The sequence below is a fragment of the Megascapheus bottae genome, chromosome 2 (assembly GCF_031878675.1).
Source record: "Megascapheus bottae isolate mThoBot1 chromosome 2, mThoBot2.hap1, whole genome shotgun sequence".
Classification (NCBI taxonomy): Eukaryota; Metazoa; Chordata; class Mammalia; order Rodentia; family Geomyidae; genus Megascapheus; species Megascapheus bottae.
The window spans coordinates 19450231-19463782 of record NC_143510.1 but is presented as its reverse complement, the minus strand read 5'-3'; the positions used below and the strand labels follow the sequence as shown (position 1 = coordinate 19463782).

The 13552-nt window shown below is 34.1% G+C and overlaps 1 protein-coding gene across 12 annotated transcripts in view; it reads left to right on the top strand.

Annotated features, from left to right (window-relative positions):
- The window catches only part of Tbc1d5 (TBC1 domain family member 5), a 429644-nt gene that overhangs the window by 251609 nt on the left and 164483 nt on the right, over positions 1–13552 (top strand). For all 12 annotated transcript variants that reach the window (XM_090321955.1, XM_090321903.1, XM_090321894.1 and 9 more), the window contains one exon: positions 6377–6479. In XM_090321955.1, coding sequence (XP_090178081.1) covers positions 6377–6479 — 103 coding nt within the window. The remainder of the gene's footprint in view (positions 1–6376; positions 6480–13552) is intronic.

The window sequence follows — 13552 nt, the reverse complement described above, 5'->3', positions numbered from 1 at the left end:
CTTGGCTCAGTAAGCTATGGTAGGAAAATTGTGAGTTCAAGATGAGGCTGAGCTAGCTACAGAATTCTGAGCTGTGGAGTGAAACTATGCCTCAATACAAACAAAACCAAACAGTAAATCAGGTTTTTTCTACATAAAACAACTGAAAAAAATATCACACAGGAAGATAATTTGGTGTGTCAGCTTTCATTCTTACAGTTTTAGCTTAAATTTTTAAATTTTTCTTTTAATAAAGCAACAAACCACCTTACAGTATCATAGGTATGTTTGTATTTAATAGTATGCTTGGGACTTTTTATCATCTCACTTCAAATTTTGGATGAATGTTTTGATTTTCTGCTTTTGAAATATGGGCATAATGTCAGTTATTGTTCATTCAAGTTCTTCTGTGCTGCCTAGTCCTACTGTATTATTATAAACCTTTACCAAGGGCTTTATTTTTCCCCTTGGGGCATCTTATTGACTACTTGCATCTTCAGTAATTCATTTGGGCCCAATGCTTTGTCTGTTTTAATACTTCTAATTATCTAATTACGTACTATAATACTGTGACAAAGCCTTTTATCATTTCACTCATCTTAACTCTCTTCTTGCATAAGATAAATACTCTTTTGGTTGTCTTAGAAACTCTTTATTACAGTAGCCCTGACTGTATGTGTAAATAGCCCTGGCTATTTCTGTCTCTTTGTTTTCTGAGAAACTATTACAAAAGCCTCTATTTCCTTTATTGTCTGTATTATATATACCATTAGTCAAATGTCTTCCTACATAGCTAGTAAACTAATCAGGAAGCCTACAGAGTGGGAGAAGATCTTCACCAACCAAACAACGGACAAAGGCTTCATATCTAAAATATATTAACAACTCAAAAAATTGAATCACTCCAAAACTAACCTCCAAAGTAACAACCATCCCATTAAAAAATGGGCCAAAGACTTAAAGAGAGTCTTCTCTGAAGAAGAAACAAAAATGGCCTATAGACACATGAAGAAATGCTCAACATCTCTGGTCATAAAAGAAATGCAAATCAAAACAACGCTAAGATTCTACCTCACTCCAGTTAGAATGGCCAGGATCAAGAAAATTAATAACAACAGATGCTGGAGGGGATGTGGCCAGAAGGGATCACTGCTACACTGTTGGTGGGAGTGCAAACTCGTTCAACCACTATGGAAAGCAGTATGGCAGTTCTTCAAAACACTAAACATAGAACTCACCTATGACCCAGCAATTCCACTTCTTGGCATTTACCCAACCATCTAGAAACAAGGACATACTAAACCCACTAGCACAACAATGTTCATTGCAGCACTATTCACCATAGCAAAGATATGGAACCAACCTAGATGTCCCTCAGTTGATGAATGGATCAACAAGTTGTGGTATTTGTACACAATGGAATTCTATGCTGCTGTCAGAAAGAATGACATCGCCCCATTTGTTAGGAAATGGAAAGACTTAGAAAAAATCATATTAAGTGAAGTAAGCCAGACTCAAAGGAACTTAGGCTCAATGGTTTCCCTCATTCGTCATAATCAGTAGAAACCTTGGGCTCTACTAGCAGAGATTTGCAATAGAGCAAAATCTTGATACATAAGGACATATAATGTGAAGCTAATTGAAAGGACCTCCAGGATAGTGAAACAAAAGCCATATAATGAATGATTGTTGTCCTTAATGTACTATGTTGTCTCTCATCTCCTTTGCTGTCCCTTGGTTATCTCATATTGGTATAGTATCTCACTTTGTTATCTGATATTGAATTTATTTGTATTTGGTTATTTGAAATTTGATAGGGAAGGGGGGAAAACCAAGACGGGTGGGGGGTGTGGGGAGGGAGGGAAACGGGTACCAAGACATGTGAAAGGGTATCAATGTATGTGAATTAATGCACCTTCTATCTGGCAAATATCATGTAACCCTTTTACTAATTACAATAAAAAAAAATGTCTTCCTACCCACTCAACTCAGGTGACTATGTTTCTAGTATTGGGGTCCTAAACTTGGTGTTTGGTTTCCCTCCATTATGTAAGGAGATATCTGGATATGTAGATGCAAAGAGAATATAGTCTCTTTTTCATAAACTACTTTGTGGAGAGATTAAGGATATAAATGACAGCATTTATGTCTTGTTATAATCAAGTTCTCAAGTATACATGAACCACATGTAATAAGTGAACAGTTTTTTAAAATTATAATGAATTGTATTTCAGCTTAAGTAAAAGTTGATAAAAATGTTTCTTTGTATACATATTTTATATAATAAAGTAAGAAAAAGATTAAATTTTGGTTTGTGGGCTGGGAGTTTGGCCTAGTTGTAGAGTGCTTGCCTAGCATGCACGAAGACCCAGGTTCAATTCCTCGGTACCACAATCAGAAAAAAAAGCCGGAAGTGGTGCTTTGGCTCAAGTGGTAGAACATTAGCCTTGAGGAAACTCCAAGGACAGTGCTCAGGCCTACAGTTCAAGCCCTGGGACTGGCAAAAACGAACGATTTTTTAAATTTATGAACTCTAATGAATTAGAGGCATATGATCTAGGTAATGAACATGAGTGGTTGCTCACATTGTATGAAGATAATCTACTCATATCTATGTTGATGTGTGTAGAATTACAGATCACCTTTAATCTTAAAGGTAACATGTTTTTTTAAGTGTACAATTTGGGCAAGATTTAATAGAACAGCTCATCTCTGTTTCTTCATGTTGTCTGAATAGTCTGAAGGCCAAAAGCTTGTAATGTCTTAAGATTGCTTATTCTCATACATAGCTCATAAAGATAGCTGCAAGGTGAAATCTTGGAGGCATGGCTTGACCACAAGATATACACAATGCAAATAACTGCTTGAGATTTGGCGTGGGGACACACTCTCAGAAAAGGGACCAGGTAAAGACCCTGGCAGAGCATCATTTTTACCATATTTAGTTTGTGAGAAACTGGTTGCTTAATCCAGCACATATTTATAAGAAAAAGAGTTAGGTTCTTTCACCTTTTTATGATAAGAAACTCAAAGTATATGTGAATATATTCTCAAATTGCCTATGAATAATCTTGTTGAATAGTTTATCTTTAATATATCTCTAGGCTATCCAACAATAAGTAGGAAATAAAGGGGAAAGAGGAATGTGCTACATAACTCATTGGAGATATGCTAACTAAAAATGAGAATATGAAAGGTTTAAGAAACTTATCTCTTTAATAAATACATTGGAAAAAAGAAATGAGAATGTAGAAAAGCAGTTAAAAGAAGCATTAACAAATTGTATTATCATATTACTAAAATATTGATAAGTGGTTAATTTTTTAAAGAAAGTATTGGAAATTCTACTGTCAGTCATGGGGCTTGACTCAGACATTGATTGCTCAGGGCCAGTGCTCTACCACTTTGAACCACATCTCCACTTCTGTTAATTCGAGATTAGAATCTCACAGGGACTTTTCTGCTTGAACTGTCTTCCAACCACCATCTGCAGATCTCAGCCCCCTGAGTAGCCAAGATTACAATTATGAGCCACCAGCACCTCGGAACTTTTTCATTTAAGATAGAATCCAAAGTTATACACTATAAACTTTTTTTTGGGGGGGGGGGGTTGTGAGGTTTGAACTTAGCCTGGGGCTTTGTCCCTGAGTTCTTCAGTTCAAGGCTTCTACCCTACCCCTGGGCCTGGGTTGTGTCTCTGAGCTCTTCCCATTTTCTAGAGGTTAACTGGAGATAAGTGTCTCAGGTCCTTTTGTGCTGGGGCTGGCTTTGAACCTTGATCCTCAGATCTCAGCCTCCTGAGTAGCTAGGATTACAGGCGTGAGCCACTGCACTGCTTCACACTAAACTTCTACGGTCTTTTCTGTTATTTTATGTGTCACAAATGTGTGTGTGTATATTTTCTTGCTAGTCCTGGGGACTGAACTCAGGGACTAAGCACTGTCCGTAGGCTTTCTTTAAGACTAGTACTTTACCACTTGAGCCACAGTGCCATTTCTGCCTTTTTTCTGTGTATGTGGAACCAAGGAATTGAACCCAGGGCTTCAAGAATGGTAGGAAGCACTCTACCCTTAGGCCACACTCCCAGACTACAGTATATATTTTAAGAATATAAACTGATAACAATTTTTTGTTGTTGTTGTTTTGAGTATCTGTGCCAGTGCTAGGGCTTGAACTGAAGGCTTCATGCTCTGGCTTAGCTTTTGTACCAAAGTGTTGCCACTTGAGCCACAGCTCCACTTCTACCTTTTTGCTGTTTAGTTGGAGATAAGATCTGGTTTTGAACCGAGCTACTCAGATCTCAGCCATCTGAGGAGGAGTGCAGTCTTCTAGCCACCAGTGTCTGACCGATACTGTGATTTTTGAAATATGTGGAATTTTTAGCTAGTAGATCTATCCATCATTGCAAAGTTTGATCTTTTTATGATGGGACAGTTTATCTTTGCCTTTCTTGATGTTGAATTGTATACTAGTCAATGATTAGATATTTAATTAATCTAAAAAATTCTATCAAATGTAGTCCTTCTCTGAGGCCATGACTCCAGCTCAGCTTTTTGCTAGCTAATTGATATTGTGTGAAAAGAAATGTACTTTTTAATCTGACTTATATGACTTTAACCCCTCTGTATATCACCTTCCTAATAATAATTTTAAAAAAGTTAACATTTTTTAATGTTCTCTTATTTTCCTATTGTTTATCATATTTTCATGTAATTGTGTTGAATTTTCAAAGTCTTAACAATTATTATATATTATACATCTGGGTTTTGTGTTCTGTTTTTTTGTTTTTGTTTTTTTGCTAGTCCTGGGCTTCAGCTCAGGACCTGAGCACTGATCTTGGGCTTTTCTCTAGACTAGCACTCTGTACTTGAGCCACAGCACCACTTCCAGCCTTTTTCTATGTATGTGGTACCGAGGAATCGAACCTGGATCTTCGTGCATGCTAGCAGGCACTCTACCACTAGGCCAAACTCCCGGCCCTGTTTTTTTTTTTGTTTGTTTTTTTGTTTTGTTTTGGTTTTTTTTGACAAATTTGTTTAGGTAATCTTCTATGCTGTTCTGTTATGTTTCAGTAATCCTCTCTGTGTCTCTGTGTTAGGAAGCTTTCCTCTCCAATCTTTCACATTTTTTACATAAATCCACTTCCAAAACTATGTAATTTACCTTTTCATTACCTAAAGTACCTTTACTCAGAGACTAGTAATGACCCCTGCACCTGATTACTATTTACTTGTCAAGTACTGTTATTGATGTGGTCACATAATCTCATTTTAGTCACAAAGTCAGTATTATTTCTGCCTAATATATGCAGCATTTAAGTAGTCACTTCTTCAAGGATGCATGTATAGAAATTTGTATACAGGTTTTTCTAATGAGGTATATGTTTCACTTTCCTTACATGCTCAGTGCCTTCTTACAAACTCTTAAAAGCATATTCCTAGTTGGAGTCACTCAAAGATTGTTCTTCTTAAGAATCTGGACTCCTTGAATTATGTTTAGTTAGAAGCAAAGTTAGCATTCAAAACTATCCAGACATATCCCCCTTTTCCACTGTCCTGCTTCCAAGTGACAGTATTTTGGGGGGTTCTCTTTTTCTTCTGATTTTCAGCTACCATGTTGTGCTGAAGTATGCCCTGCCCTTTATACCTTCCTAATTTTCCTCCTGAGTTAATTACCTCCCCTACTGAGGTTGTACGCTTCTTCTTTTCCTAACTATTCTTCTTCAAACCTATGATTGAACCCTCTTGACAGTTTGTTCCTTGGTGGCAGGATTTCACCCCTTATGTTGGACTGCTTATTTGCTTGCTCTTGAGGTTTTCGCAGTTGTAGTTGTAGAATAAACAACTAACTAAATTTCCTCCAAACAGATTCTCTGTCCCTTTTCCTTTTCATGTTACATGGAAGTATATAGGAGAATTTTTAAATTTAACATTTAAGCAATGCTTATTAACTTTTGGTCCACATGAATTATGTATTTTCGTCAGATGAAGCTGATAAGGTACTTATCTGTACTTCAGATCATGATGATTATATCAAGAAAAATGTTGATAATGACTTTTTGGAAAAGAAAATTCTTATACAAAATCACATTGTAGTTCTTAAAATCCAAGAAGGCTACAAAGCAAAACAAACTTTCAGGTCCCCAACAGATCCACTGTAATTTATGTCTATGTTTCACATATGGAGTACCTTTATGTATTGGAAGAAATCTAAAGTGTTTAGATGTTGAAGAATGTCATTTACCATAGGGATACAATCATTTCTCTTTTTAAAATCTTCCAATGACATAAGTTGGAAGGCAAACACAGAGTCATCTTGAAACTTGTCTTTATAGATAAGAGTTTAAGCATTATTCTTGATATAGCTGGTAAGTTTCAATCCTATGTTTCCTTTTCAGGTTTCCTGAAATGCAGTTTTTCCAACAAGAAAACGTGAGAAAAATCCTTACAGATGTTCTTTTCTGTTATGCTAGAGAAAACGAGCAGTTGCTTTATAAACAGGTAATGAAAATATCTTACAGGTGGCATCCCTTGACTGAGTTTTCTCTACAGCTTGACAAATGATAGAGCAATAATGCAATCCTTATTGTATCGAGAGTTGTGTGATAATGCTAAAGCAAGTGCTGCTCGTCAGCTGTGTGGTGTGGGAAGTAAGCTCATTGATGCACATATGCTTCTTCATTAGAAGACATTCTGCCAAATTGTCTTTTCTCACATGTTCAGTTATCTCTTTCAACTTTTGGAAGTTGTTTTTAAATGGAATCTTTGAAGCCAGTTATAAAATTTTTCAAAGTTATACGTATAAATATTTTTCTAAGAACAGCACTTATAAATCTATGGCTTGTTATATAAAACATGACCAAACCCAAAGCTATCGACATGGTAATGGAAATATAAACATAACTATATATACATAAAAACCTATGACTCTATAGACATAATGTATTATTTCATAAATTAATGTTTCTATGACATAAAAACCCTTAGCCTAATTTTGATTAAGTTCTAAATACTAAGTTCCAGTGATTGTAAATAGAGATTCCCTCCTTGAACACTTGTTCGTTAAACTTGTCATTTAAAATATGATGTAAAAATCAGCGTTAATAAGTTATTTAATAAAAAAGAAAGCTTGCCTATCCTCTACCTATCTAGATTTGAGACTTTTTAGATGATTTAAAAAAAAAAAAACCTATACAAGGGCCTGTTTTTTGACTTCAAAGTTTTCCATGTTTTGGTAAACTAGATGCCATCTATCCACCACTATATTTTTATATATGCAATTTGTCCATCCTCATACTTCTTGTCTGACTTAGCCCTCCACTCCAAACTAATATCTAACAGTCTGCTTGTTATATTTATGGGTCTGCCTTTTCCAGATATAAAATGGAACAACACAATCTGAATCTTTGCTCATTGGTCTCTTCCATTTATTGACATGGATTTATAAGCCATCTGTGGCTTTGTGTGACTTGATATCTTGTTAATTCTTACCACTTGATAAGCAGCATTCCATTGGATGAATGCATAAGAGTTTTGTTGTTATTGTTGTTATTGTTATTTGCTTGCTTTGTTTCTTACAGACAGAATCTCACTATGTATTTTATGTTGGCCCCCCAAAAGAAAATACAATTTTAAAAAATCCAAAATCATTAATATTACTTTTGCAATGCTAGTAGGATGTCTGTGAACTACTTGTTCTATTTTGGCTTTACTAAGAAGTGTTTTCATTGAGTAAAAGAATACAATATCTCTCTAATTCACGAATAGCTTTCCAAATTACTTCTAGAATCATGGCATTCAGTCTCTGAAGATATAAGGGGAAAAAGAGAAAAAAACTTCACATAGTACATTAAGAACAACAATCCCAAAGACAAACCTTTTGTTTCCATATCCTGGAGTTCATTTCCTTTAGTCTTATCCTATATGACCATTGTTTTTGAGCTATTGTTATCCTCTGCTAGGAGAATCTTAGATGTGATGATTTTGGATTTTAAAAATACACATTTAAGCTCAAGAAAGTGTGCTGTTATGATAGAGAACAATAAATATACTAAGTTAAATGTAAAAAAACAAAAAAACCCAAAAAAACATGACCGAGTATATCTTTAAAACTTACCAGTCATAGAACTTAAGCAGATTTGCTCTAAAACTTACCAGTAGTAGAATATAAGAAAATTTCTTTAATTTTTTTTTTTGAAATTTTTAGTTTGGCATTCTTAATGTTGCTGTTACTTGACTCATTACCAATGCAAAGATTGCTGGACTGTCCCATTTTCATTGAAATGTAAATTATTTAATATATAAAGATGAATTTGTGTTGAAGTTTATTTTGCTCTAAAGATAGGTACAAGTAGAATATTTTTCAAGTATGCATTAAGTGATAATTCAGATTAAATTTGTAAAATCAAAATAGTCAGAAGTTGTACATATCCAATATTGATAATCAGTGAACTTTGGATATAAGAGAAAACACCTTTGGTAAATGCAATACATTTAATTTGAAGTAAATCTTATAGATTAAAAATAGTAAACAGGGGCCGGGAGTTTAACCTAGTGGTAGAGTGCTTGCTTAGCATGCACAAAAACCTGGGTTCGATTCCTTGATACCACATACATAGAGAAAAATGCCAGAAGTGGTTTTGTGCCTCAAGTGGTAGAGCTCTAGCCTTGAGAAAGCCCAAGGACAGTACTCAGGCTCTGAGCTCAAGCCAAGGCTGGCAAAAAAAAAAAAATAGTAAACAAAGTCAGATTATAGTTTCATTAAATATTTATTATGAATACATATATCAAGAGTAATAGTTTTTTATGTAAAAATTTAATAACATGCTGACAGTTGTTCCTAAGAGGCTGAAATGGAAAAGTAAATATTATATTTGCAATCAAAACTATAAAATGTCTACAAATAAATTTGACAACAAAGATAAGACACTATAATCTGTAAATACTACTGAACAAATAGAACAACTATCACATTTTCCTGCTCCAGCTCCATTCATCCATTGAAGGAAATCTGGGCTGATTCCATGTCATGGCTATGATAATGCTACAAAGAACATGTTTCTGTGGTAGTTTTGGTGTGTCCTTATTTCTGCTTTAATGGATAAATGCCTAGGAGTGTAATTGCTGAATTGTAGGGTAGCTCTATTTTTAATTTTTTTGAGGACCCTCCATTCTGCTTTCCAGAGTGCTTGAAGAAGCTTACATTCCTACCAAAAGTGTAATAGTGTTCCCTTTTGACCACAACCTCCAGGAAGAATGATATTGTACCATTTGTAAGGAAATAGGAAGATTTGGAAAACTTTATAAAGTGATGTAAATCAGACCCAGAGAAACATGAATTTCATGGTTTCCCTCATTTGAGGTAGCTAGAATATGCCTATAAATCTACAAGTAAACACTGGGTGGTAAACAAGTAGATACAAATGAATAAAATGAAGTATAGTAGACACTATGGAGAGCTCAAATAGTACAATCCGTTTTTAAAAGACTAAGTCAAAGCCCAACAAAATTAGTAGCAAGAAATGGATACTTGCAAGTGAGGTGATGGAGCTAAGAGGAGAAAGGTAGCAGAATGAATGAAAGGGATAAGTGTGAAGAATGCAGACAAGAATTCATTGTATGTAACACTGGACTGAGAAATATAAGGTAAGGCCTGGGTCAAAGTAGGCATGGGGTAAAGATGTTAGTGTTGACACAGATCAGGATATATTGTATACATAAATTGCTTTGTTAACTGTTAATAAAAAGTTACCACATAACCTAAAATTTAAGAAAAGTGAGATAAGAGGTAGATGAGAAGGAGCAACATCAATCAAGATGCAGTGTGGTCATAAAGTGCTTTGGTGAATGGCAACTCCTTTGTACAGCCACTTAAAATAATTAAATATTTAAAAATGTTAATGGTATAGAGCAAGAATTCAATGACTAGAAAAATAACATATTTTTGGATGGGAAAATATTAAAAAGAAATATTGTTCCTTATGAGTAAATAGAAAATAGCTGAGTGTTGGTGGCTGAAACTCTTGTTTCCAATTAATCACAGAAAAAGCTGGAAGTTGTAGTGTAACTCAAGTGGTAGAGTACTAGTCTTAAGCAAAAGGAACTTAGGGATAGAACCCAGTATAGAGTTCAAGGTCTAGGACTGGGGGGGGGGAGGGAAGGAAACGTAACATAATTCCAGTGATAATTTTCTACATGACATGTGTATTTTATTAAAATCCAATATAGTGGTTTTTAATTTAGCCCCTAAACCTTTAGCAATTATTTTTGTGGAGCTAATTAGTTTTGTAGTTAAAAACATTGTCTAGACTCAGTTCTCTTTGTTTGACTCTCTACCCTTCTAGGTAATAGTAATCTTTGTCATTTTACTTATTAAGTCTTCAAATCCTAATTTTTTAAAAAAATTGTAATATGAGGACTGTGTTAGTTCTTCATGTTAAGAATATACTGTTCTGGAAGTGGTGTGTCACACCTTTAATCTGAGCACCACTTCTAGCTTTTTTCTATGTATGTGGTATCAAGAAATCAAACCCCAGTTTTCGTACGTGCTAATCAAGCACTCTACCACTAGGCCAAATTCCTGGCCCCATTTGTAAAAATTTTTGCATAGTTACTCATTGTTTTATTTGACACATAAAATTATATTTATGCTTAGAATATGCCATGGAATATTTTAATAAGCATTGTATTATACAGTTCAAATCAGGTTCTGATCTAACTCCTCAAACATGTATCATTTCTTGATGGTGGAGATTTTCAAATCCTTTATTCTAGGTTATTTTATGATTTAGAGAATGCCTATCAGTTTCTGTAATCAAACCATCATAGATGCATCCTTGCATGTTTTTAGAGTATGATACTGCTGTGCAAATGGGAAAGATTAAATTTGACTTCTGTAGATTTTTTTGTTTTTGTGCTGGTCCTGGGGCTTGAACTGTGTCCTAGATCGAGCACTCTACCATGTGAGCCATAGCTCCATTTCTGGCTTTTTTGGTAGTTTAGTGGAGATAAAAATTTCACAGACTTTGAGCTACCATCCTCAGATATTATGTCTTGAGTAGCAAGTACTCCAGGAATGAGACACCAGATCCCAGTTGTATACCACTATTACTGTAATCATTCTATTATACAATGAAACTCTAGAACTTATTTCTCCTATATAAATATACTTAGTGTACCATTTATCAACTTTTCCCCTCTTACCTCTCACTACCCATTCTTTGATCACCACCTAAGTATTATCAAATATTATGTCAAATATTGTCAAATATTTAAAAGTATTTCTCTTTCTCCATTAGACTTCTTTAACTATACATAAAGACCACCAGCTCTTTCCATGTTGTCATAAATAATGATATTTCATTCCTTTTATAGTTGAAGAGTAGTATATTTTGTATGTACATACCACATCTTCCCTAAGTATTCATCCATTCATAGGCATTTAGGTTGTTTTCATTTCTTTATTGTTGATGTGTGCTGGAAAAACTATGTGAGAACCTTTTAAAAATATCTACAGAACTTATATAAAAATTAGGGAATAGCTCAGTGGGCAAACACGATCTTAGTATTGGGTTCAAAAAAGAAGTATAAGAACTAATGAATCAATAAATTAGCCCAGAAGCAGATTGATTTGTAGGATTAATAGAATAAAATAGGAAATACGGTAATGACTTGATGTAGTTGGTGTTCCAACCAGAAAAGTAGCTGTTTAAATTATACTTGTACTAAATAGATGACATAAAAATATAAATGTAAGAACTAAAAGAAATCATAGGAAAACTGTGTGATCTCAAAAAATGCTTGTACATGCAAAATAGGCTATATTGAAATAATATACAAAGTCAAAATACCAATACTAATGAAGACTGGAAAAATATTAACTCTGAATAACAGAAGAGCACATTCAAAATGATTCAGCTGACATAGCATTGTATATACATATATCATGGAATCTGGGTACAATGATTCTTCAGAATTAATTGGATTGGTAGTTCAGAATCCTCATCCAAGATTTTCCTTCCCTTTCTTTTTGCTTTCTGTCTTTTGCTTTCTCTTCATTGTTCCAAATCCTATTTCAAATATTTGAAATACCTCACAGTAAAAAATTAAATCATGACGAATCAAATTTCATGTTCACTTGTGGTTTTATTAAGAGAAAGGAAAAGCAGATTGAGGAAGTTTTCTAAGTAATAGATACAGACATTGAGTATGCATCACACTCTTGTCATGTGATATATGATGACTACTACCTTTGTGTGAATGACTTGATAGAAATATGGAAGATCAGATTCTTGATAATTTAAAGATTACCAGTTGCAGAATATGAAAATAGTGTTTGCTTATTCCTGGGTTTCACTTAAGAGACTTTAATGAACCCAGTACCTGTTTTAAAATCCTATATATTCGTTACAGAGAAACACTGCCTTGTTGTAGAAGTACTGAATATTTAGTGAGATCAAATTTAACAAAAAACTCTGAGTTTCATCACAAGCTGTTAAAGCTATTATTTTGTACTAGGTGACACCCCGTTTAACATCGACCATATTGTTAATAGTTATGGGATTTTATTGAATTAATGAGACTGTTATCATGTAGTAGAATGTCTTGCTGAGTTAATTGAAATTGCAGAGATTATATAAATGGTATTAATGAACTTTGACTGCCTGATGCCTCAGCTTTAATAAAGACTGCTTGGTGGGCTAAATGAACACAAGCAGATAAAAGAACAGGTTCAATTTTGTGAGCCTACAGGCTGTTGATGAAGAAAACTTTACCTTTATTTTCAACAGGCACAAATTTGGAGTGCAGTGACTACTAATGACCTAGCAGGATAAAGGTTTACAGGAAGCAAAAATGCTGTGCATATGCATAGATAGAAGCTGCATGTAGAATTCAGATCATTCTTTGAGAATATTTGTCTTTACTTTGAAGATATGTCTACATAATATAATTATTGTGTATATAATATATTGTATATATACATACTAATTTTTATAAAAGAATTTATTATTCAATTTTACATCATATTTCAAATGACATGTTTAACAAGTATTCAAGAAGGGAATCTCTATATTCAATCACTGGCACTTAGATTTTAGAACATAATTAAAATTAGGCTGAGTGTATCAAAGATTGGAACCAACCCATATGTCCCTCAGTTGATGAGTTCATCAACAAGAAGTGGTATTTATACACAATGGAATTCTATGCTGCTGTCAGAAAGAATGACATTGCCCCATTTGTAAGGAAATGGAAAGACTTAGAAAAAAATCATATTAAGTGAAGTAAGCCAGACTCAAAGGAACATAGGCTCAATGGTTTCCCTCATTCGTCATAATCAGTAGAAACCTTGGACTCTCCTAGCAGACAGAGATTCACAATAGAAACTGATAGACTAGATTACAAATGGTAAAAGTAAGTAGAAAAATCTAGTTTATAGTATTTGGAAGGTCATGTATCTATAGTTGTTAGAAATATGTAAGCCAGTAAAATACCAATAACTCTAAAAAGAAAATTTGAGCTAATGCTAACATTCAAGTTAACGTAAAAGTAAAAATGGCATTTTAGAAATATTC